General features: G+C 41.2%; 2 protein-coding genes and 1 non-coding gene across 3 annotated transcripts; all 3 read right to left on the bottom strand.

Moving 5' to 3' along the window:
* Positions 1 to 455: 455 nt before the first annotated feature.
* Positions 456 to 2,715, bottom strand: LOC137956039 (NAC domain-containing protein 73-like). The gene is made up of 4 exons (XM_068803341.1): positions 2,620 to 2,715; positions 2,321 to 2,481; positions 2,033 to 2,222; positions 456 to 1,247 (listed from the first exon to the last, which is right to left on the bottom strand). The coding sequence occupies exons 2-4, from the start codon at positions 2,417 to 2,419 to the stop codon at positions 727 to 729; spliced, it is 810 nt and encodes a 269-aa protein (XP_068659442.1). The 5' UTR covers positions 2,420 to 2,481; positions 2,620 to 2,715; the 3' UTR covers positions 456 to 726.
* A 16,703-nt stretch (positions 2,716 to 19,418) lies between these two features.
* Positions 19,419 to 19,489, bottom strand: TRNAG-GCC (transfer RNA glycine (anticodon GCC)). Its single transcript has one exon. It is a non-coding gene; the product is annotated as a tRNA-Gly (tRNA).
* Positions 19,490 to 20,545: 1,056 nt separating this feature from the next.
* On the bottom strand, positions 20,546 to 24,750 carry LOC137954839 (receptor-like protein kinase HSL1). The gene is made up of 2 exons (XM_068801759.1): positions 21,810 to 24,750; positions 20,546 to 21,284 (listed from the first exon to the last, which is right to left on the bottom strand). Exons 1-2 carry the CDS (start codon positions 24,409 to 24,411, stop codon positions 20,890 to 20,892), a joined length of 2,997 nt encoding a protein of 998 aa, XP_068657860.1. The 5' UTR covers positions 24,412 to 24,750; the 3' UTR covers positions 20,546 to 20,889.
* Between the last annotated feature and the right edge of the window lie 2,275 nt (positions 24,751 to 27,025).

The raw sequence follows: 27,025 nt of genomic DNA, 5'->3' as shown, positions 1-27,025 counted from the left end.
AAAAATAATTAGTAAAAATAAGATAATGATAAAATTTTCTTTTTCTTTTCTCTTCCATGGGGTTTTAGACCTTAAAAGGAGGTGACTCAATTGTATTTAGTTTTAATTTATTTATTTCTATTAGGAGATTAAGAAAAAAAAGGGGTTATAGGAAGACAATGACTGAGGTCCCTCCTCTCCTCTCCTCTCCTCTCCCCATATGTACAAACTAGGTTAAGTTTTGGTAGAAATATAGAATGTTTGGGAACGTAAGGAAGATTGTCTTGCTCAGATGTTGAGACATGAGAGGAAGTTTCTCTCAAACAGGGAAAAGTGTTTGGGTCTAATCTTGACGCTATTGAGTCATTATCAAGTGAAGTACATATTTTACTTTTACCATTTTTATTTTATTACAAATAAAATTAATAAAATATTTTTAATCATCAAATATTAAGGTTGAGTACAGGCAGGGATTCCTCAGCAATACTCAAAAAATAAACAGACAATTAAATTGAAGACCTCCTCACAGCGCTTCACCGGAAGGAAGCATCAGACTAACATCTACCCACCATTTTTCTACACCAATTAGTCTGATTTCTTACAGAAGGAACACTCCTGCTGAATAGAAGAAGAATTCCACTTTTTTTTTATCTTCTTCGTCTCCATTGACTCCTCTTTCCAGTTTGCAGAAAACTTATTTTACTAAAACCATCTCCTCTTGTTTTTTATCCAAAACCATCGTCCCCCTCACGGAAGAAAAGAAGGTCCGGTGTCATGTACAACGAAATTGGGCATCAGCTGAGGAGGGTTTGCTCTACTGTGGCCACCTGGAGCGTAAGAGATCAGCGAGGAATTGTAAAAATCAATTACAGCAGCTTCCTTGATCGCGGGGTTCTCATGGACTCTTCCATCTTTCAATTCTTTGGAGCCTGATCCACATTGCCTTGGCTGCGTCTGGTAGAATACTTTGGACACAACCAGCTCCCCATCTTTCTCTTCATCATTTGAACCGAGATGGTACTGGTGCATTACCCAATTCGTTTTCTCTGGCTTTCGTTGTTTCCCGTAGTTGGTGTAAAGAACCAAGATCTTTTTGAAGCCTTCCAACTTGCCGCCCACAATGACGGGCCTCGTCTTGCCTGTCTTGTGCCACCTTGTCTCTCCTCCTTCGGCGTCTGTGTGCACCTTCCTTCTTTTCCTGGTTCCCGTTGTGTAAGCCATGGAAGGCCGATGGAAGAAGTGCCGGATTAACCCATCTCTTGTTACTCCTGTCCAGTATCGCCACGATCCACAGTTTGCACATCCATGTTCACATAAAAATTAAAATGACGACGAATCAGTTAAAATCACTAGTAACAAGCTCTCCATTCAGTTATAGATCAGTTAAATCAGAGAGCCCTAACTCTTTCGGTTCACGGGAGAGGAAGATAATAAGCTTTATCATGTTGGATCTAAATGCGTGGGTGTGTGTATACAAGTTAAATCAATAAGCAGTACTACATGACTTTCACGCAAAAGCTTCTGTGGAACAAAGCTTGGGATAATTTCTTGAAAACAGTTAAGTTCTTGTCCCTGAGATCGCTTACAATATCAACCTTTAGATTTCTGCCTCCAAGCCTACGGTTCCTGCAGAGAGAATCGTTTGAAAACAGCAATACGACCTAGAGGATTCGTTACATCCAAGAGCCTTCTCTTCTTAAATTTCCATTTCAGAATTGATAAATGGTGCTCATCTAGGGTTTTCTTGAGAATAATTAGCCCTCATTTAACTTTCAAGACGCAATAAATTTTGTTTTGAGTACAATGGGTAGTGGCGGTTGGTGCAAAGATTTACAAGCAAACGTCAAGACTGTTCATGTCATGAGGGTTTGGTACAGTGTTTAGTGTGAAGAAGTGGTCGTTCGTTTTTACGTGCTAGACACCATGATAAATGAGTCATGAGCGCGGTTGAGTATCATCTCAGTTCTTCTGCTTTTGTCTTGGACTGGATATTATGGTTCAAACGCTTAGCTTTTCATTTAACATTATAGTGAGAAAAAAACAGAAAGATTACCTGGAAGCTTCTCGGGGTGGGTGTAACAAATTCCATTCTCTCCTTCAAGGGTAGGGATGAATTCGTCGATGAGCGGATGAAGCTTACCACTGTCGGATTTCACCTTCCCTTCCAAGTGCTCCAGAAGCTCCTGATCAGTCGGATCGAACTTCACGCCCGCAGGTAACCCTGGCAATTCATGAATCGCTGCCTACATATGTAACGACTTGGTTTGAAACCCACTTGATCTTTTGCAGGAACAAGTATAGGAAGAGGAAAAAGAGAGATTTACAGAGAGATGTGAAAGACCTGTTCTTGGCAACAGATTCGATGGCCACAGGATGGGCAGCTTTTGTACTTATTTGGAAGGAATTTGTTGTCATCTAGGTTTTCCTTACTCCATGTCATCTCCGCTCTCGTTTTGCCCTTATTCCCATCCCACGGCGAGTCTTTCTGCACCGTCTGTTCCACTTCTCCAAACAAAACCAAACAATGTGGAATAAGAAGAAGAAGAAGAAGAAGAAGAAGAGAGAGAAAACGAAAAAAGAAAAAGAGGAAAGCAACTTGTGTCTTCTAAAGAAGCAACTCTTCCATGAGAGCTCCCCTACCTTGAGCTTTGAGAAGGGAATTGAATTCCCCCTTGGCTTACTTTTCTTTTTCCATTTTGTTTTCTTTCTTGGCTTTGTACACCACTACACCTCTTCCATGCCAAGATCAGTGAAGAGAAGTCTCCAAGAGACTTGTCCGAGCTTATTATAAGCCAACTAGGGAATTCAATAATGTGAATAAAGAAGATCGCTTTCCTCGCAAGTTTGGTCCTGCTATATGTACAAGGAAGGGAATAAATGTATTTCCAAGGGTCTTTTTACAGTCCAAAAGCGTGTTGTATATGTAAAATCAGTGAACAAAAAAACAAAAGAAAGAAAAGGGTTGAGTGGAGACCGGGCAAGCTGATTCTAAGCGACGTCTCACCCCCCCGAGAGGGAGGGGGAAAGACTTATCAGCTCCAATGTCACCCTTAGAGTGTCTTTGAAGACATTTACACGTCTACTACTCAGTAGAGTAGTTCATCTATTTAATTACTACACAACTGCTGCTACTCGTCTATTTTATTCCTTGCCGTAGACTTTTCAGGTGACGCCTTTTTGTTCTCTCTTGCATGCCACTCCCACCCCATCCGCCTACTGATCGACTCAAGCTTTCCCTTCCGTAACGAGAAAACCTAAATCTGCAATCAAAGATTTGAATGGATACGGATGTCCCGGAAGAGCTTCCCTTTGATCAAAACTGGGAAAAGCTCCTTCTGGGGTCTCCTTTGCTCCCAACAACAGTTCATACTAGCCATTGTTGGGAACACTGTAATGCTGTCAGGGAGCGCTTTGGAATAACGGCAATACTGCAAGGTACCGACGTCTTTCTGGTTGGTTCTCAGCTTGATCCCCTTTAAAAGGGCTTCTGATGGCATTACCAAATCATGAGCATGAGCATTAAGCATTCTACTCGCTCTATTTTAAATACCAGAAGAAACCGTACAGAATTGCAGTGGCCCGACACCACGAGAACGTGCCTCTGGATACTGAACACAGGGAACCAAACGCCAATAAATGCTTGTCTGTTGGAAGGCAACGCGCGGGATTAAATTATTTGCTAGAGACTTCATCACATTTGCATACGTTAAGCAGCGTGCGCAATAAGTTAGACGGATACTTCTATATCACTGCCGCCAAGGGCATTCTTCACAAGCAAATGTTATATCCCACTGTATCCCATTCGTTTCCAGATGAAGTGAATATCCCATCTATATATATCACTCTCAATATAGAAGCTCGATCTCTTGCTTGAAGAGAAAATGAATCGCGATAACTTGAACATATCGTCGCTCTATGAAGGATTAAAAATTCTTTGCTGAGTCTCGTTGGTACTTCATGCGCTAGAGAATTTGAAACTCTTTGGGTAGGTGGGAATAAGCTAGTTTTCTTGTGTTTTTCTTTTCTTGCTCTTAGCGTGATTAAAACTAAAAACAGGAGCGCATGTCTAGATAATCAAAGTGTGACAAATCCAATTGTCTACTTTCAGCGATCACCCACGATCGCACGCCAGCCATCCCATTCGTCTTCCCCGCGCTTCATATTATAGTATGGCACGGGACGCAAGTCCTCCTCCGTATTCTACTTCCACCATACGAAAATCTTTACAGCAAATCCGGGAGATTTGAAGAGCACTGGTGACCTCCAAAGTCCACACGAGGACGACACTGTTGAGTGAAAGAAATGCATTACGGTGGAAATTTTTACCTCAGACAAACTTTATGGAAAGTCTTCAGGGCAAAGACAGAAGATCCAGTTGCAGACGGAAGAGTAGAAACTTTTAACGCGCTGGGGTCTTTGTTTGATGTCTGATTAGCCACTATAACGATAATTTAATATTTTTCCTGCACTACCCTTTGTTTAACTTTGCTCTTCTTCATTTTATGTTATGAGAGATCCAAAGGAAAGATAAGATAATCTCTTTATACGCCCTCAAGATAGGTCCCAGTTAGAGAGGTCAATCTTGTCTCGTAACAATTGGAACTGTGAACGTGATAATGACTTTGTAAGGAGATCAACAAGTTGGTCAACAGAAGCAATGTGAGCAACATGAAGTAAACCAAATTGAACCCGATCACGGATGAAGTGATAATCAACTGCTATTTGTTTCATTCTGGAGTGAAACATGGGATTGGAGCTTAACTGAGTAAGTAGAGAGCACACCCACAGAAGTTCAGCAATAGTAGCAGCAACTGATCGATACTTAGCCTTAGTAGAAGAACAAGCAACAGTGTGTTGCTTCTTTCAACTCAAGGAAATGAGATTACATCCAAGATAAATAAGGTAGGCACTAGTGGAAGAGTAATCATCTTTATCGCCAGCCCAATCGACATCCGAGAACCAATGTAGATATATAGGAGACTTACGATGTAGAAGAAGCATTTGTCCAGTGTGCCACATAAATACCTTAAAATTCGTTTGACAAGTGCCCAATGGTCATCAATCGGTTGATGCATACACTGTGACATCTTGTTGACAACAAAGAAAATATCAGGCCGAGTAAGAGAGAGATATTGCAAGTTGCCAACTACTTCATGAAACCAAGATGGTGGAGAGCCTGAAGTCAGAATGAGTGATGAAGATTCCATCAATAATGGAGTGAGAATAGGTTTAGTATCTTCCATAAGAGTCCTTTAGAGTAAGTCTTGGATGTATCTGCGTTGAGAGAGTAATATGCCATTGTGATACGGAGTAACATCAACTCTAAGGAAGTAGGAAAGAGAGCCAATATCTTTCAAAGAGAAACGATGAGCGAGGCAATTAACGAATTGAGAAATATGGTCTTCACTATTACCAGTAATAATAATATCATCAACATACCAGTAGAAACATAACATTCTTGACAGTATTCAGAGTAAATGGAGAAGTATTAGAGTGAGAATTCTTGAAACCTGAACTCACAAGAATTGACGTAATTCATGATACCAAGCCTGTGGAACCTATTTCATACCATAGATAGCTTTATGAGGTTTGCAGACGTAACTGGGATGTTCTAAATAAACAAAGCCCGAAGGTAGAGCCATATAAATATTTTTTGAGAGCTGGCCTTGAAGAAATGTATTCTTGATATCAAGTTGACGAAGGGACCAACCATTGCTAATTTCAATACTAAGTACAAGTTTCATGGTGGTGGGTTTAACAACCGGGCTAAAATTCTCATGGTAATCCACACTTGGTTGTTAATGAATTTTTTTGGCTACAAGATGTATTTTGAATCTGTCAATAGACCCATCCAAGTGTTTTTTTATTCGAAAAATCCACTTACAACCAATAAGATTAGTGATACTATCATGAGGAACTAACTCTCATGTCCCTTTATGAGTAAGAGCATCGTATTCTTCAAACATAGCTTGACTCTAGTTATGATCTTTGAGGGCTTAAGTCATGGAAGTAGGTTCAAGGTCGATTTGAGTGGTAGGTGGGTGTGAAAGTTGAGTGTTTGAATTGGTTTACAAATATTGTTTTTTGCCCGAGTGGTCATGCAATGTTGGGTGGTAGATAGTGTTTTAGTGGATGGATAGGTAACATTTTGTGGTGGTTGAAGAGTTATGGTTGTTGCTCAGTTTCTGTTAGATGTGTGGGTGTCTTTGAGGCTTGTGGATTATCTTCAAAAGGAGGTATGACTTGAGGGAGTCCTAGAGGTGGAGTGTTAGAAGTAGGTTGTAGTGATGAAGTTGATGAAATAGTAAGCACAGGGGGAATCCAGGTATCCATGGTGGTGGAGGTGGGACCTGGTAGGTGATTATTGAGGGAGGTGTATGGGAAGATTGGCTCTACAAACTTGACATGACAAGAAATAAATATTTTTGAACTAGATGGGTCAACACACAAGTAAGCAATTTGAGATAAAGAGTAATCAAAAAATACACATGGTTTAGACCTTTGATCAAGTTTGTCAGATATGTATGAACGGAACCAAGGATAAAATAAACAACCAAAAATCTTTAGTTTAGAAAAATTTGGCGTTTGGTGAAAAATTAACTCATAAGGAGATCATAAATTGAGCGTAGGGGTTGGCATCCATGTTATTTAATAGACAACAGTGGAAAGTGTTGGAAGATGGACCCAAGCCCATAAGACCAAGGAAGGCCCACATGGGTTCAAGGCCCATAGACAAAAGAAAAGGTCCACATGCCCATATCCTGCCAAATACAGAGTCATCTCATAGAGATGGCATAGGTGTAATCAGGTTAAAATTTTGTGGGTATTATTATAATATTTTAGGATCATTAATCTATAGATTGAGCTTTAGGGGAAGGGTTAGGACAACAAGTCCATCATTTCTTCTTCCTATTGTTTTCTCCAATGAGTCCCTCTTTCTTTTTCTCCATGAACTAAATATATAGAGCCCTAAAAACCAACATGGTATAAAAGCATTGATTTTCAGAACTCACAGGTATGGTTATCAAGATTCTAGAAACCAATTTTTTTTCTCATATTGATGGTTCTTTTTTCATAGTTTCTGGAACTTCGTTGGAAATCGTTTTTTATTGTATTAGTCATCTTCGATCTCCCTTAAGCATGCTCATCTTTACATTCCAATACTACCGGTATTAACTCTACTATCATACTTTGGATTGTGATTACATTCGAGCCAACACATGATTTCCGTTTCATCGACAATCAAGCGTCTTTGCCGATGGTTTATTTTTGGACGTACCGAGCTGGTATCTCAGTTTTAGTTCATATAATCTTCCCTCATTGCTAATTTTCTAGTCAAACGGTTGTTCACAATCAATGCAAAATTATCTCACATTTGCATTGTTGTCCATACCATATATCTTCGAAAATTATATAGCAACTTATACATTTTATCTAGTTGTATTGAACAACTTGTATCCCGTTGGCATCTTCTAAAAACAGCAATGTCAAACAGAGCATGCCAGCCATAGAAATAATCAAATGTCGGAAATTTCTTGTTTGGAAAGTTTTCTCCCGAACTTAGGAAAAATTAAACATCATCTTCCTTAGCACTTGTCGTCTTCCTCAACGGCGAGCCAGCAGGCAATGGCGACGGCAGCGGTAAACGGTGATGGAGGCTGGCAACGATGACAGAGGCGACGCTCCGACGGTACGCCGAGAGGGAGAATAGAGGGAGGTCAAGAGAGAAGAGAAGTCGGGAGACCAAGAGGCTCTGCGGAAAAGGTTGGGCCTCCTGTGCTCTGCGATGGAGGCCGAGAGGGGGTGGGGGAAGAGGGAGGAGAAAAAAAAAACTTGGCTAAAGGATCGCGGGGGGAGAGGGGAAGGAGCAACTCGGGTCACGCGCTTCAATCGATTGATTCGCAAAATAGGTATGAGTCAGCTTTTCCCAATTTTTGCCTGAGTGAATGAAGTGGTATAATCTCACTTCAATGTAATTTATTCTACACTAACGCCATTATTTAATGAACTAAGTAATGCGGGGGAATTCATTCCACTTCATTGTGGACTAACCCCCCCAACTTAGGGAACACGTTTTAATTGACAACTAGTCCAACCCGAACCAAACCTTGCTGGGTCAAGCCAGCGAACCAGGCAGCTCTTCTTACTACTATCCAGCACCATTCCACCAAGTTAACTCGGGGCCACTTAATTTCTGCCTCGATAAACGTACCCAAGATTTCGGTGCGGCTCAGTAATTTTTTTTTCTTGAAAAATTGACAGATTATTCCTGGTCAGCATATTATTTGGTCTAGATATGTGCATTGGACTATTTCATGGGTTATTTTACAAGGATTATTTTGGGTCGTGTTAAGTGGGCCCAAGCCAAGCCCATTTAAACTGCTGATATTGTATCTCTTTTGGTGAAATATTATTATTGAAGAAGAGGTAGCCTCATAATGATTTATTGTCAACCCCATAAAAATATCATTTTTTTTGGAGTCCATGACGGAGGAACTTATTGTTATATTTATTGTCAACCCCGTCAAAAATATCAAATTTATTTGTGGTTGGGAGTCCATGACGGAGGAACTTCATCCCCATCAAAAATATCAAAATTTTATGGTTGGAAGTCTATGACGTAGGAACTTCATCATTATAAAAAATATCACATTTTTGTGGTAGGAAGTCCATGACGGAGGAACTTATTATTATATTTATGTTACTTTCTCCCATTAATATTATATATTACTCTACCACTTGAGAGTCGTTGTCCTTTGGAGGAACACGGTGGTGAAGGTGGACACTTCAAAGCAATGTCTTAGCAGCTAGGAGTGATTTACTCTCACTAATATTATACCAGTTGGGCCTCATTAACGAGAGCACCAGCGTGAGGGGGAATGTTGGAAGATGAAGGCATATTGTACAAAAAATGATTTTATACATCATTTGATACAAGTTGAGAGTTCATGTTGTTCTCTCACCCCCAGCTTGAGGGGGAGTGTTGGAAGACAAGGTCCAAGCCCACACGGCCAAGGAAAGACCACATATCGAAGTGTATTAGAAGACGAGTTCAAGCCCTTAAGACCAAGAAAGACTCATGCATCTAAGAGAGATTGAAGACGGGCTCAAGGCCCACAAATCAAGGAGAAGGCCCATAGACCCACATACATTGATGGTAGGATGGTAAATAAAGGGTTATCTCATAGAGATGGCATTGATGTAATTATGTTAAAGTTCTAGGGTTAAAACCCTAAACCCCTAAGTTCAGGGGTATTATTATATTATTATAATTTCATAAATATATAAATAGAGCTTCAGGGGGAGGGTAGGAATAATCAATTCCATAACCCTTATTCCTCCTGTTTTCTCCTAATGAGTTTCTTTCCCTTTTTCTCCATGAGCTAAATTCATGGAGTCCTGAAAATCAACAATTTTTAATCTGAAAAAAAAAATAGAGAAGTTAGAGATTTACTTTTGTCACTCTTTGTTAAGGAAATAGAAAACTCCCTTCTGACTGTGATTGGCTTATATTTTGTTTATCATTTTTGTTTTTCTTTATTCTCAGTTATTCATTTCTCTTCCTTGTACTCATCTTCATTCAATCATGTTAAAGGTTTCTTATAAATCTCAAAGATGCAAATGCATATTCCTTTACCCTAGATCACCAATGAATACTAATTCATGTACACATTTTCTCAACAAATAAGAAATGTGCACACAAACTTTGCCTCTCAAATTCCTCATAAATTTAGATGTACTTGAATTCTTGATCTGAAGCTTAGCGAGGACAACGAGAGGGTTTGAAAAAACCTAAACCCATCTCATAATTGTATTTCTACTTTGATCCCATTAAAGGGTTAATTTTTATATATAGTCTTTGATATTTGTGTTACCACTCTAAGCTTATAAAAAGATTAAAATGAATAAACTTGAAAACCAAGAATCACAATTTTTTTTGAAAGAAATGGTAAACTAGCTTGAGGGTGTGTTTTAAACCCTAGGCTAGAAAGGAACAGAAAAACTCATTTAAATTGCAAACTCTAAGGGAGATTTGGGTCCATCTCATTCCTACCATATATACTAACAAATTCATGTGAAACTATTCTTTTAATACTCCTATTTCACATATAAGCCCTCTGTGGTTATTACACGTGGACAGTTTAGGTGGAGGTCCATATATGAGCACCTGTATTGATACCATGTGATGTTGGGTCCAAGGTTCATCTCAAAGTGACTAATCAAGTTAAATGTTTTTTTTCAACTAATAAATTCATGATCTTTATACCCTAAACCATGCGGAATTATTCTTTAACACCATATAGGTTAGAGCAGAACCTATCCCCACTTTTAGCAAGGGTGGACATGGGTGACCATTTCTTGATGAAACTTGCCTGTTGTCATCCTTAGTTCTCAAACTTCCTCGCTTTAATATACTTTGTTCATCAAGCCCATTCTGTGATAATGACTTAATTGTGAGAGACATGAGACCTGTTTGTTGTTTTGTCATATTTTGCCCTCAAGCAAGGAGGTTATGTTACAAGCATTAAGGCAAGTTGAAGTGTGTGCTTTCTAGATTTTTTCATTTTCAACATTTCGCCTCGTGGCAAATACTATTTATTTTCTATAAATACCACCAACCTTGAATTGTCAAGACTAACTAATCTTGAAGGTCAAATAGTTCAAATGATGATGGGTCCCTTTTTTCAATCACATGCAGATGATAAATTTTATTTATTTATACAAAAAAAAAAAGTCATAACCATGAAAAATCGGTTTCATTCACCTTCTTATATATGATAGGAAGGGATCAATCCAATGTCAGTATATATGTACTAATAAATCTGACTCGTTGTTTGTCTATGCCAACAAAGTGGAATTAAGAATGGTTTAGGTATTTACAGAATCATCACCTCACCATTTTTATATAATGGAATTCTCATGTTCCACGAGGCAGTTGGATTCATTCATCTCCAACTAAGAAAATTTGTAGTTACACTAGAAGAAATAGCGCTGCATACAAAGTAGAAGCCATTGTGTTCTTGTCTCATTGTGTTCATTAGACATTTGAGTTCGTATATGCCCTGCGTCTGTGGAGCATTATGGAAGGTAGTGCCCACTCAACGAGCCGCCCTTCGTCTGTCTCGGACCTTCTCCCGCTCAACATCTCCAACAAAACTACACCAAATCCGTAGACATCGCAGGCCATGCACACGCCGCCCTCCTTCTCCTCCCAATACTCACCGTCTAGTACGCTGCGAGGCCCCTCTTCTCCTGTGGAGCCAAGAAGGTGCGTCCGTAGTCGCAGACTCTGGCGCGGAAGTTCAAGTCGACGAGGATGTTGGGGGGTTTGATGCAGCCATGCACAAGGCGGGGCATCGCCACCTCGTGCAGGTATTCGATACCCAGCGATGCTTCCACGGCTATTCTGATCCGGCGCAGCAATCCAGGGAAGCCGTCCCACTCTCCGGTCTCTGACGCAAATGAAACTCTGGGCTTCTCAAACCCATCAGTTCCGTCAATATGATTCTCTCCCCCGAGCCTTCGGAGAAGCCGACGACGGTTACGATGTGAGGATGATACGCCCATGAGAGCGATTTGATGGTGGAAGAGAAGCTGGAGCCGGCATTGCCCAGTACCAGATATCGATGGACTCGTTCAACTGCGACGAGTTCACCAAAAGCGAGTATTGCTTGGTAGACGGTCCTATGAGGTCCAGTACCCTGAACTTGTTGAGGACTGAAGCCGTCGGTGGCAGCGTCAACATCGGCTAGAGAGTAGGATCGGGCGGAGAGCTTGATATGGAGTACGTCTTCCGGCTGTATCGATCTCTTCTTGCAAAGTATGAAAAGAATGACAAGTAGAGCAAAAATAGTCACGCTAAGAATCCTCAGGCATAGGTCGTAACTGGTAAGCCAAAGAGGAAAGTCTACCCTCACGGCTCATGTTGATGAGAGATGGAGTGAACAGACTACTACAATTCGGTTATAACTCGTAGCTATGGTGTCTACAGGGACGAGAAAGAGAGAGAGAGCAGAGAGAAGGGGAACGAATGAACACCAAAGCTATTAATGACTTACTTGTATGGTAATTTATTCGATCGATTGGGGGAGGCACCGGGCGGAGAGAGGTAGTAAAAGGTGAAGAAAGAAAGAGGAAAAGAGAGACTCGATACGATGAATTTAAGAAAAGTGAGGATTAGAGGAAGAAGAGACGACGAAGAGTTTAGGAGAAGAAGAAGAGAGTAGAGTAAAACATGATTAACTCAGAATTAAAACCCGTATGCACATTCCATTTCATCCCGGTTATATATAGCCATACAATTACAGGAACTAACCACGAATTAACAACTGATAATAATTAAACTATATAATTACAGGAAAACTAACCACTAATTAACAACTGATAATAACTACCTGAATAACCCACAAAGAAAATTTGTAGTTACACTAGAAGAAATACCGCTGGATACAAAGTAGAAGCCATTGTGTTCATGTTTTTTTTTTCAAGAAAACCTGCTATTTCATTAGGCATTTGAGTTCGTATACGCCCTGCGTTTGTGGAGCATTATAAAATGTAGAGAATTTTACAAAAATATCGGTTTGAAACAACTTATCTATGAACATAACGAAGATCTCAAATTATTTACAAAACTACTTAACTTTGACCGGTCCACTGTATATATGGACAGTCAAAGGCGACACGTAAGCTTTGACTGCTTACGCGTCACTCCGTCATCAGAACGATATTATGGATGAACACATAGGCTGCCACATCATTATTATCGACACGTCATCTGCCACGCAATTACATGATAAAATTTTGAATAAATTTAAAAAAAAATAAAAAATCAAATACACTTTTTATTACCTTATATCTAAAATAAAAATTATTTAAAATTTTTTGATAAACAATTAAAAAATTAACTCTTACTTATTTAACACCATTAAATATAAAAAAGTACTTATTAATTAAAAAAATTATCGTTACACTTTTTATTTCTTCATATTTTAAAAAATAAATAAAATAAGTAAATTAATTAGATTTAAAATATTTAAAAATTAAAAAATACAAAAAAATATTTTAGAGCTTAAAAATACAATTTATTTGTATATTTTTTATCACCTTATTTACGAAATAATAATATTTAAAAATTTTAAATATTTATAAATAGAAAAATCTAACTCTTACCCATTTATTATAGATTTAAAATATTTAAAAATTTAAAAAATCTTATTCTTAAGTCTTACCCATATATTATCGATTTAAAATATTTAAAATTTAAAAAAATACAAAAAAACTATTTTAGAGTTTAAAAATATAATTTATTTGTATATTTTTATCACCTTATTTACAAAATAATAATATTTAGAAATTTAAAATATTTATAAATAGAAATAATCTAACTCTTACCCATTTACTATGGATTTAAAATATTTATAAATAATTTTTTTTTACTTTTAAGTCTTACCCATATATTAAATATTTAAAATATTTATAAATAGAAAAAAATTTACTCTTAAGTCTTACCCATATATTATCTATTAAAAATATTTATAAATAGAAAAAAATTTACCCTTAAGTCTTACCCATATATTATCCATTTAAAATATTTGTAAATTAAAAAATATATACAAAAAAGTTGTTTTAAAAATATTTTTTATCTGTATACTTTTTATCACCTAATTTACAAAATAATAAATTATTAAAAAAATATATTATTTAATTAAAATCTTACAAAACTTTACAATAATTTCAATTTGGCAAAAATTTCATTAACATAAAATCAGAAATTAAACAGTAAATCACAAAAAAATCAATACAGTAATTAAACACCTAAATTCAAATCAACATTATAATTAAATACAATAATTCGATTCAATTAACAAAAACCCTAAAAAATCACCCTCCTCTGTTTTGAGGGAAGGGGCGCCGAGAGGATAAACAGAGGGGAATGGAGAAAAAGAACGAGAGATGAGGCTTAGACGAAGAGAGAGTGGTTGAGAGGGGGGTGTCGAGGGCGAGGCCAAGCGGCGGCAGCAGGGGCGAGGCCAAGGCAGAGCAGTGGCCGAGGTCGAGCAGCAGCAGGGGAGCGATGAGAGGAGAGCAGTTGAGACGAGAGGCGAGGAGAAAATCATGGAAGAGATTAGAATTAAAAACATATGTGAGGGTTGACGTGGCGGGTGCTTACGTGGCCCCAGATGTCAGGGAAAAAAGAAAGTAATTTATATTAACGTGGTAAATTACATGGCAGATGACGTGTCAATAGTAATGACGTGGACACCTCTGTGTTCATCTACAACATCGCTCTGATGGGGTGACACGTAAGCAGTCAAAGCTTACGTGTCACCTTTGACTGTCCACATATACAGTGGACCGGTCAATGTTTGGTAGTTTTGTAAATAATTTGAGATCTTCGTTATTTTCATAAATAAGTTGTTACCAACCAGTATTTTGGTAAAATTCCCTAAAAGGTAATGCCCACTCAACAAGCCGCCCTTCGTCTGTCTCGGACCTTCTCCCGCTCAACATCTCCAACAAAACTACACCAAATCCGTAGACATCGCAGGCCATGCACACGCCTCCCTCCTTCTCCTCCCAATACTCACCATTTGCGTATGCTACGACGCCCCTCTTTTCCTTGTGGAGCCTAGAAGGTGCGTCCGTAATCGCAGACTCTGGCGCGGAAGTTCAAGTCGACGAGGATGTTGTAGGGTTTGATGCAGCCATGCACAAGGCGAGGCATCGCCACCTCGTGCAGGTATTCGATACTACGCGATGCTTCCACAGCTATTCTGATCCGGCGTGGCCAATCCAGGAAAGTCGTCCCACTCTCCGGTCTCTGACGCAAATGAAACTCTGGGCTTCTCAAATCCTTCAGTTCCGTCAATATGATTCTCTCCCCCGAGCCTTCGGAGAAGCCGACGACGGTTACGATGTGAGGATGATACGCCCATGAGAGCGATTTGATGGTGGAAGAGAAGTCGGAGCCAGCATTGCCCAGTACTAGTGTTATGACCAAGACCGTAATCCGAGCATAATAGACCCTTAATCCGAGGGTATAATTACCACAAAACATACAAACCACATAGAAAACGCAATATGGGCATAAATAACAGTAAATCAACAGCAAAACACAAGAGGCAATGATCTTACATGGTTCGGCGACAGCCTACTCCACGGGAGGAGACGAGAATCCACTAAAATGAAATGGGGTGAAGCTTTGCGGCTTCAAGCATACAAAACTGAGCTCCTACACAAAGTCAAACTCCAATTTCTCCCTCTACGAACCCCTTCTTTCTCTGCACAGAGAATCCCTAAATCTCGTCTTCTCAAACCTCTCTTCCTCAAAATCCCTAAATCTCGTCTTCTCAAACCTCTCTTCCTCAAAATCCCTAAATCCGAAGACCTCCCGATTTTATCTCGTAATCGGGTCCCGACGCGGATCCGAACCGGGTCAAGTAATCGGATTCAAGACACCCGATTAACAAATCTCCGCCTTGGCTTGAATTCGATTACTTATCTCTAAAAAACTGAACCTGTCTATCGCCTTCTCCACCTTGCCTCTTAGGGCATCTGAATTGAGCAGCATCACTACCTGTGACCCCTTCACAGTAGTTAGAGGGCTCTGGAAATTAAACGGTCTCTCACAACAACGACACCCTACTGCCTCTACTAGTAACACCTGGAGAACCTCATTGCAATCTCTGCCTGCAACCACTGTCGCCTCTGCCTGCAACTACTGCTGCCTCTGCCTCTGCCTCTGCCTGCAACCACTGGAAGACTTGTCTGCTGCAATGACTCCCTCTGGAATCAACGACTCTCAGTCCTCTGCAACGGCGAGTCCCCACTACTCCAACCTCTGGCAACAGCGAGTCTCCAAGACTCCAACCTCTAGGCAACGACGAGTCTCCAAGACTCCAGCCTCTAGGCAACGGCGAGTCTCCACGACTCCAGCCTCTAGCAACAGCAAGTCTCCACGACTCCAGCCTCTAGCAATGGCGAGTCCACAACTCCAGCCTCTAGCAACGGCGAGTCTCCACGATGTTCCCAACAGACCGGTCTCTGCCACAGGTAATGCATGAGCGACCATGTCAGCGTAGTTGTACTTATCACCCTCAAACTTCACCTGCTCACCGATATGCCCTAACCGAATATTCCACAGACTAGTCGTGTCAAAAAAACTGAATCTGAAGATAAGGAACCTACTGCAGTACCTACACCTATACTGCCCTGAAGCACATAAAAGGTTACTAACCTTTTTCCCTTTCATCACAACCAGTGTCCCTATACAGACTTCCAAAAAAAACTCCACCTTCAACTATATATCTGCAGCCAAGGTAATCAAGAGAACCTAGAGAAAACAAAACAAAACTGGTACATGCCAAACTTCTTACAAAAGTCTCACTATACCGCCTTACATCTTGATCTGAACAGTTCCATTCCCAAACAGTCTTACAAAGCAAAAAATCCCCATCAAAACTGTACCACTATCTACCAACTGATATGTCGCAGAAAAAATCCTAGATAGGACACATGTGGTAGGAACGACTCGAATCAAGTATCCACTCACCCTGTGAGTATGCAACCCTCAACTGTGAGAACATATTCTGAACCATCAGAATGATCTTCAGCAAACCCAGCAACCTCTTCCTTTTCTTTTCTTTTCTCTTTCTCTTTCAATTTTGGACAATATCTTGCAAAATGACCTAGTTGATGACAATAATAGCACTTGCCCCCTTTCCCCTTTGACTTCAGCCTAGAACGGCCACTGCCTCCAGAATCCTTCTCCTTCGTTCGCCTTCGAACAAATAGACCATCTACTTGCTCCTTGCTCCCACTGGTAGACACCTTCTTCCTCAACTCGTGAGAATATAACGATGCCTTAACATCCTCCATAGAGATGGTATCGTGCCCATGGAGCATAGTCGTAATGAAGTGCTCATAGGATGGGGGTAAAGAGCACAGCACAATCAGTGCTTGATCCTCATCTTCCACGGTAACATCTATATTTCTCAAATCCATAATAATCTTGTTGAACTCATTAAGATGGTCTTTGAGAGATGCACCTTCCTTCATTCGAAGAGTGTAAAGTAGTTGTTTCAAATACAGCCTATTCGTGAGATATTTAGTCATATAAATATTCTCCAACTTCGACCACAAACCAGTTGTTGTCATCTCATCTGCAACTTCCCGTAAAACCTCATCGGCCAAACACAACTGAATGGAACTGAGAACTTTGATGTCAAGATCCTCCTTGGCTTCTTCTGTCATCGTAGCTAGAAACTTATCTTTTCCACTCAATACTCTATGGAGTCCTTGTTGTACTAATAAGGCACGCATCTTCACGCGCCACAAACTAAAACTCATCTGCCCATCAAATCTCTCTAATATATACCTCGTAGTCATAATTACTTAAATATCCTCGATCACAAAAAAATGCTTAGATTTCTTAAATCTTCTCTCTGACCTCTCTCATAAGGAATTTCTTCTCTCTCGTCGCTTCCAGAATCCAACACTGAACAATGCCAAAAACAAAACAAAAATCTTCTTCTTCCCCTCAGCACTGTTAGACACCACCCAGTGCCAAAAAAAAAAAAATCTTCCTCCTCGGCACTGTTAGACACCACCAACCGGTGCCAAAAAAATAAATAAATAAATAAATAAAAATTCTTCCTCTGGTTCTGACAGACACCACGAACAGTGCCCAAAATTATTTTTTTCTCTTCTCCTTTCGGCACTTCCAAAAACTACCAAATGGAAGCTTGGGACAAAGAGCTCTCTTCCTGTCAGCGGAAACAGAGAGAAACAAACGAAATTCCGGCGCCGACACCGGAAAACCTCGCTCTGATACTACTTGTTATGACCAAGACCGTAATCCGAGTATAATAGACCCTTAATCCGAGGGTATAATCACCACATAGAAAAAACAATATGGGCATAAATAACAGTAAATCAAAAGCAAAACACAAGAGTCAACGATCTTACGTGGTTCGGCGACAGCCTACTCCACGGGAGGGGACGAGAATCCACTAAAACGAAATGGGGTGAAGCATTGTGGCTTCAAGCATACAAAACCGAGCTCTTACACAAAGTCAAGCTCCAATTTCTCCCTCAACGAACCCCTTCTTTCTCTGCGCTGAGAATCCCTAAATCTCATCTTCTCAAACTTCTCTTCCTCTTCAAAATCCCTAAATCCAGAGAGCTCCCGATTTTATCCCGTAATCGGGTCTCAACGCGGATCCGAACCGGATAATCGGTTTGGGTCGGGTAATCGGATTCAAGACACCCGATTAACAACCAGATATGGATGGACTCGTTTAACAGCACGAGTTCACCAAAAGCGAGTATTGCTTGGTAGAAGGTCCTAAGAGGTCCAGTACCCGGAACTTGTTAAGGACTGAAGCCGTCAGTGGATCGGGCGGAGAGGTTGATATGGAGTACGTCTTCCGGCTGTATCGATCTCTTCTTGCAAAGTATGAAAAGAATGACAAGTTGAGCAAAAATAGTAACGCTAAGAATCCCCAGGCATAGGTCGTAACTCGTTAGCCAAAGAGGAAAGTCTACCCTCACGGCTCATGTTGATGAGAGATGGAGTGAACAGACTACTACAATTCTGGGTATAAGTCGTGGCTATGGTGTCTACAGGGACGAGAAAGTGGGAGAGCAGAGTGAAGGAACACCAAAGCTATTAATGACTTACTTGTATGGTAATTTATTCGATCGATTGGGGGAGGCACCGGGCGGAGAAAGGTAGTAAAAGGTGAAGAAAGAAAGAGGAAAAGAGAGGCTTTCCGTAAGGTATACGAATTCTCAGATTTTCACAGCCAGTCTGGTTGGGAACAAGTAGCTAGGTTAGTAATGTTGAGTGGCCGCCCTCGACAACCGACATCCGACATCCGACATCCGTTCAAAACTTAACATCACACCCTGCTAATCATTTGTAAACTGCTCAATTACCTAGTGTTCATTCTGTTGTAATTTGTTAAAAAAATCACTCATCTCCACTATAAAGTTTAAAACAGTGAGACTTGACCGAGATCACAATGGCAAAGAATCCATTCATCTTAACTTGCCCAGAATACATTTTTGCATGGTTTCTTTAGACGAGGGAGAGAAGGCATCGGCTCTTTAAGATGTTCAGATACGAGGTCTGGTGATTCTGTCATGTAGAGTAGGGAAGGAAAAGAGAAGAAGATGAGAAAGGCGTGAGAATAACTGTGATAGGAAGTGAAGGGATTATCAATCATGTGAGCCTTATAGAATACGTGAGCTTCTCTGATCGGGTTACTCTGCTAATGGATGTTTAAAAATTTACTCGGTTTTCATGTAAACCGTTTCCTAGCACAACTAGATAAACTGCTATCATCTATTAGACTGAAAAACAAAGATAGGATGATCACTTAACTACTGCTCACTTGTTGAATATGAGGTCGAAGACAAAATCGTCTAAAAAGACATGCACCAGCCGGGAATCGAACCCGGGTCTGTACCGTGGCAGGGTACTATTCTACCACTAGACCACTGGTGCTTCATGTGATATGTCCTGCTCATTTTTGTTAACATAAAGAGAAGAAGTATAATGATAATCGTCAAACTTAACTTATATAAATTTGGTAACAAGTCTAAAGGTTAAAAACTTTAAAAGGTAACCGTTTCAACTCATTCCAAACCTGGCTAAGAAGGTTTGGGCTTGACATTTGAAAACGTAAGAACGGGCCATTCTAAATCCATTAATTTGGGGCTTGACCTTTAAGAATTAAGATTCACAGACCTAAGCGGGTTCAATTCTGACTTATGTATTAACAGGAAATTGAGGAATATATAAATGATAATCTCTTATTTATTAAAATAATTATTATCGATAATCGTAGTCCACTGAACTAATTACTCGTTTATGACTTGATGTTACTTCTTATGCCAACATAATGAGATACTCTTTAAATTTTGATTAGGGATCTGGTTTATTATCCAATGGAAAAAGTAGAATAACGGCCTTGAAAGTTGAAACAATGAACAGGAGAATATACTGTTCACTCGGAGAGCACAGATTGATTCCACCCGACACTAAAATTTCGTCAAGCTGCAAAATGATTGGAAAAATCTCTGCTTGTGCAGTTAGTACTTGGTACCTTTTGTGTCAGGGGAAAAAATTTACATGAATTTCAAATAATTTGAAAATAATTGTTGATGGGGATTAGCATTTACTGCTTCAAATTCGATCCATGATCTTTTCTCCAATGTTTCCCACAGAAATTAAGATATAAGAATGATCTTAATTTTCCAGGGAGGTCATCGCTTACTCACCGGCGTAAAAGTACATGAGCAACGAGCGCAGTCGGCATCTGAGAAATCAAATCACGTCGGCAGAGATTAATGCAGAAAACTGGCGGACGGCGACATGGAAGACTGGAGAGGCAGTGTTCTAGTTTCCTGTAATTGTATGGTCCCTTGCACAATAAATGCATCGAGGACCTACGGCCACATGAATTCGCTAACTACCCCCCTCAAGAGAGCCTTGACCATTTTGCAGGCTTCAGAATCCCTGCAAAATGTCTGTCTTCGACGCATATCATCATAACATGCGTACTGCAATATTTGGCTTTTCAATTTACAAGAACAAAACATGACACAATCAACAACCCCACTAACAACTGGGTTGATTTTTCTTTGTCATAGTCATTTTTCTTCGTACCAAGGAAAGGAAAATCTCGCAACAGACATTATATTACAGTAAGCATTCTCTTCATCTTCATCTATTCCCCCAGGAATTGCGTCCCAATTAACTGAAATTATCCGCTACCTTCTGTTACCAGTCGTCTCTGTCAATCAAACGTCCGGCAATCGTCCCACCCTATTTGTCCCTCTCAAAACCAGTGACCAGACGGAGCTGAGAATTAGTCACACAAGAAAGGACTCCCCTCCACAAAATTAGACAACGCTGCTGCCGTGATCTGACCCGTCTTCGTAGTAATAGGGGGAGAATGTTCCGTCGTTTTTCATTGCCTTCGGCTTGTTAGAAAGCCCTAGCTCGAGAAGCATGTTAACCACTCTACGCATCGACGGACGGTTGATGGGCAGAGGGCTTGTACAGAGCAGGGCAATGCTCAGAACCTTGCACATCTCTTCTTTGAAACAGATGTCAAGCTTAGGGTCGAGAATGTGCTCGACGCCTTTCTGGTCGTAGGTAGTGCATACCCATTTCACCAAATCCTTCTCTCCGAATTCAGGATCCACCGGAAGCTTTCCGGTCAATAGCTCCAGCAGAACCACCCCAAAACTGTAGATATCACTCTTTTCATTCACTCGAAGCGTGTAAGCGTACTCTGTAATAATTGCAGTTTAGAAAACCATTTAGAATCCACAAGAAACACCTATAGTTAAGGCAATATAAATCAACCACAGACAGACGAGTCATGGAGCCTAGCACCTGTAATCTCTAGAATTTTTGAAAAATCTAGCAAACAGACAAGTCGAGTGAATTGCCTCACAATTCTACTACTAAACGAAGACCTAGAACACGAGAGTTATAGGCAATAGTTGGCACGAGAAACAAACGAAACAGGGATTTCAACAGTTCAGGATTCTATCAGCTTTAAAAACAAAGTTAGGAGCAGATAAAAACAGGGTAAAGGAATCAGTGCAGGAGGAACTTGTGTTTGCCTAAATCAGCAGAAGAATAGATATAGAATAACACGATCTTCAGCAGAGACAAGAACCAGACAATTTTGGATGAACAAAATTTCGAAGATAATAACATGAAAGAAAATGAGAGGACAGTGCAGCAATAAGAAGATTGCAGAAGGAAAGCACCCAAATTGCAAAAAAGCTCAGGGAAAGGTAAAACAGACCTGGTGCTATGTATCCACACGAACCAGCAATCACTGACATCGATTTAGGCCCCTTCCCAATAGCTTCACAGACCTTGGCAACTCCAAAATCTGCCACCCTGGCCCCAAACTCCCCGTCCAACAAGATGTTGTTGGATTTCACATCTCTATGAACGATTGAGGGCACACAGTCATGGTGCAGGTACGAAAGCCCCTCTGCAGCTTCCAAAGCAATTTTATATCTTGTTGGCCAATCCAAGAAACCTCCCTTGCTACTGTGCAACAAGTCCCCCAAACTGCCATTGGGCATGTACTCGTATACCAGAAGTTTACAATCTCTTGTGGTACAAGAACACCAAAGCTTAACTATATTCTTATGTCTGATCTTTCCTAAAGTTTCTACCTCTGCCTCAAACCCATCATCGTTAATCCTCCGCTGCATATTGTTCTGATCAGCTTCACCTTTCCTGGACCCCCACAGCTTCTTCACCGCAACTGCCTCTCCGTTGCTTAAAACGACCTTATAGACCTTCCCAGATGCACCACTACCTATCACATTATCCTCGTCAAGGCAATCGAAGATTTCATACTCGCTAAAACCCAGCTTGTGAAATGAGGTTAAAGTCCACTTTAATTTATCGCCACCCTTTTTCCCATTCTTGAAGTTACGATATCTCCAGTAGAACCAGCCACCACCAATCAGAAGAACCAACGCCGCAAGTATAAAGATTGCCCTAAGCAGCCAAACAAACCGACGAGCTCTACCGGCTTCTTCTTCCGACGCGGAACACAAGTCAGGCAAATCTCCGCACAAGCCCGGGTTATTCAAAAAGCTGTCTCGGTAGTTTTTATTAGCGTAAAGAGGGGGAAGTTTCCCTGAAAGAAGATTATTTGAGAGATTGAAGAGATTGAGCTTCAAATTCTGAAGTTCAAGAGGGATTTCACCACTAAGACGATTGTTAGAGAGGTCCAGGTGGTTGAGTACCGGGAGCAACCCAATTCCAGGCGGAATTTTTCCCGATATTTGGTTTTCAGCGAGGTTTAAATAACTGAGCTTTTTCCATAACTCAATATTTGCCGGCAGCTCCCCAGATATGTCGTTATTGTGGAGATCGAGGGTTGAAAGCCGCGGAAGACGGCCAAAAGCTGTAGAGATGAAACCTGATAATTTGTTGTTGGCAGCAGAAATTTCTTCGAGCTTCTCCAAAGAACCAAGCGCCGGGGGTAGCTCTCCCGTGAATTGGTTATTGTCGATGAGCAAGACGGAGAGATTTGACGCGCCAGAAATGGCAGGAGAGATTGGACCGGAGAACGAATTTGATGTAAGCTCAAGGAGCGACATGTGCGGTAAGCCCCAGATGCCGGCTGGAATTTCGCCCGAGAATTTGTTGCCTCTCAATCGAGCCCTGTTCAAGCTGTGGCATTGTGCAAGAGCTTCTGGAAGTTTCCCTTCGAAAGAGTTTTGAATTAAAAGGATCTCTTCCAACACCCCTTTATCACAGAGGCTACCTGGAATTTCACCAGAAAATCGGTTATTCGACACATCAATCCACAGAAGAGGACCATTTTTCCCAAGGTCCTGTGGAAGGGAACCGCTCAACATGTTACTAAACAGCCTCAATTCATAGAGGTTCGGTGATCTGGCTATTTCTTGAGGCAGAGTTCCCGTAAAGCGATTCTCGTACAAATTTAGAGACTCCAATGGCAACTCACAGAGCTCCTTCGGAATCTGCCCTTCCAACTGATTCATGGACGCGTCCAACCTCCTAAGCGAAGGGAGCTTCGACAGCCCCACCGGAAGCTTACCAGAGAGAGAGTTGTTGTAAAGCTCGATCTGAACGATACTGGAGAGAGATGTTATCGTCTCCGGGATAGGGCCTTCGAGGTCGTTGAGAGAGAGGTCCAAGTTGATCAGATTCCGGAGGTTTCCGAGGTTCGGTGGTATCCGACCCACTAGATTACATCCGGCAAGCCACAAGGTTTCAAGATTACTGAGCTTAGCGAAATCCGACGGGATTTCGCCAGAAAGAAAGGGATTATATGAGAGGTTCAGTTGTTTGAGAGTGATTATGTTAGAGAAGAACGAAGGAATTGTGCCGTTCAAGAGGTTAGAGACGAGTGAAAGACCTGTCAGTCGGGGAAAAGTAGCGAAAGTGGCGGGAACCTCGCCGGAGAAATTGTTGCCGGATAGGTCGAGCACAAGGAGGTTAGGTAGGGCCGCCAGCGACGGAGGGAAGTTTCCAACAAGTAGGTTCTGGGAGACGTTGAGGTGAGTGAGATTTTGGCAGCCGTTGAGATCTGAAGGGATGGTGCCATTGATGAAATTATCCGAGAGGGAGACGAAGGAGAGACTTGGGATGCTGCAGAGGAACCTAGGCAAAGGGAAAGGCCCTCCCAGATTAGAGGAGGGGAGGGAGAGTGAGACGACGGCGCCTTGCGAGTCGCAGGAAACCCCGTTCCATTTGCACGGATCTGCGGCCTGGTCCTCCCAGTCCGAGAGGACGCCATCTGGGTCCGAAAGAGACTCCTTTATCTTCTGCAGGTAGAGGCCGTCTTGGTTGAGAGAGAAGATGTGCGAGGGCGTCTGGAGGAGGAAGACGCAGATGAGGAGAGAAAGGAACATGGTTGGTCCAGGAAAGAGACCAAGACGAGAGAGGGGAACGGTATTTAATACTCCCTTATTGCAGACGGAAGGGGAGAGGACTAAAAGCGAAGCGAAAGAGAAAGAAGGGCTCGATGGTTATGAAATGGAAGAAAGGAAGAGTTTCTATCTTCAATTCACCATAAGAAAATGGCTGACCTGGGTTGAAGTTATGGCTGACCTGGGGTGAAGTTTCGAATTTACTGCAGACAGAGACGGAATCGTATCAGTGGGACAAGAACGCAGAGCCAAAGGAGCAAAGGAGCGTGGCGTCCGTCTATTCAGGGCAAGAGAAGGCAGGTCAGCACCAATCTCTAAGCGACTTCGGCCTTCCGAATTCTCTCTCGATCTGTCTCACTCTCTCTCTCTCTCTCTCTCTCTCTGGAAGTCTTGAAGTCTGCCCCCTTTACTTATAAGAAGAAAGGGAATTTGGAATGTAGTTGAAGGCAAACTACCTCTGTCACGTTTTAAGGAGATTTGGAGATCACATTCCCGGCGGCTTAGTTTATTCCAAATATATAGATAAAATCCTTTACTACAGTAACAATGGGGGCAATGTGAGCAGTGAAACGTGATGGTGGAGGGCGAAGAGGCAGCCAGTCTGTTTTTCTCTTGTTCCCACGGCCGGATAAAGAAATAACACAGGAGACATCGAACAAAACAGTACGTTTCGAACACGAAAGAGGGTAAAAAAGTAGAGAGGCGTGCCCGTTGTCGAGGAGGATTTACTGATTTTTACTCCCTACCCATGAACCAGAGCTGCTCACTCCGCTGGCCGGAGATCTTTTAGAGCTGAGCCCCTTTTTGCTGCTCCAACTTCATTCCTGTCCGGCCATGTCTCCCAATCTCTGTCTCTCTCTCATTACACCTCGCCCAAGCTAATTTAGTAAGAAAGGTAATTCATTCATGCTTGTCGCCCCTTAACCAGGTTAGCTGAAACAAGAAAGTAAAGAAGAGAAATTTTGTGTTTGCAAAGGGCTACCAACAAATGAACTCACTTGATGGGTTCTCCGCAACAGATCACCTTTCCGTAGGCAACTCTATGATTGCCTGAGATCTTCTTAGGCCCGGCCGGATGGCACGTCTCACTCGCACCAATAATCAATTTACAATTTACTCTTTCTCGTATTAGAAATAGAGAATCGGACTTTTCGTATTGCAGCACTTTGAAGTTACTACATGTTAGAAAGGGTCTAGACTTGGAAAGCCTATAAACCAAATAGGAAATACATCTTAAAGAAGTGATGCAACTTCTCCATCCGGCTGGCCCAAAGACATATCACGTCCTTCAACCATATCAAGCAAAAGGCGATCTGGTGAAACTCTAAAAAGCAGCCTTTTGAATTGTAAAAAAATTGAATCTCGGAACGAAAGAGAAAAATACACAGAGGACGAAGACTCAGATGCTGTGACGCATGGTTAACGAAACGAAGTTAAAACTCAGTCCGGATTGCCATTATTTCCGTATCTCTGGTTGAAGGTAGAACGCCTCAGAGGCTGACGGAGACGGGATAGAATAATATTTTTGTCGTAACTTGTATTTCACTTTCTTCTCTGCTCTGAAGATACTATACTGTCTTCCAATGGCAACGGGCTTTTATTTCACACTCATCGGACTAATACAGAGATTTGCATAAACCCATGAGATCCCGGAGGCGCCTGAGCAACAACCCAAAACTCTAAATTTTGTCGAAGGATATCAGTCAAATCTTCCCATTTTGTATCGGTAAGAAAAGACAGGAGCTTCTCCTCGAACAGAGTGTTAGTCAGGTTTCATAGAAGCTGATCTCATCGAGTCAGACTTCTTTCGACAGATTCAATTGGTCATCGCTGCTTAGTTCTGAGAAGAAGCGAGTCCTCCGCTGTTCTACAAAGCAAAACCAGTATTAATTATGACGAACGTACATATATGCAAACTCCAGGGATGAGCGTTTCCGAAGTGGGTTTATTATTATCATTTATGGCGTACCTGCTCGTTCTGCTGACTCTTTTAGTGTTCTTTCCGCTAGCCTGTTAAATCTTAGCGCTTTCAGTAACCAAGTATAGAATATGATTTTGTCCTCTCCGTCGTAAGCACGGTATTGAGTATTCGTTATTCGCTCATAGAAATTAGAAATAAAAATAACATAAAAAAGAGAAGCGGAGCACGAGAGACTGAATCTGAATCGAGGCCGTCAAGTTGACGGGCAATTGCTGCCGAGAGCAGGAATAACAGATAAATGGAAAATACAGTTTCGAAGAACACGTACACCTTCAATTTTAAATGCAAAAAGAAATGAGTACGCATTGAAGCAGACAGAAAGTACATTTTCAGCTTTTCAAATTGACCAATTCAACCCGTGGTATGGGTAATCCCGCGATAGCAAGACTTTGGTGCCACGGGACGAAGAGGCCAAGAACTGGAATCACTCCATGGACGGCCAACATATTTCACAAAGTAATTCCGATACAGTAAAAATCGAAACTTGAAAATAAGACTGCAACTCGGTTTTTTTCTCTGGAAGTAGAAACAGTAAGACGCAAGCAGGCGTCACTACCGATGCAAGGAGATGCATTCATTAAGACTTCTAGAAGGATGCAATCCCTGAACGTATTA

The sequence above is a fragment of the Aristolochia californica genome, unplaced genomic scaffold (assembly GCF_029961685.1).
Source record: "Aristolochia californica isolate CCGP_79_NKW_82.1479 unplaced genomic scaffold, dmAriCali1.0.hap1 SCAF_1, whole genome shotgun sequence".
Lineage (NCBI taxonomy): Eukaryota > Viridiplantae > Streptophyta > Magnoliopsida > Piperales > Aristolochiaceae > Aristolochia > Aristolochia californica.
Note: the sequence above shows the minus strand (reverse complement) of the source record. Positions and strands in the feature narration are given on the sequence as shown.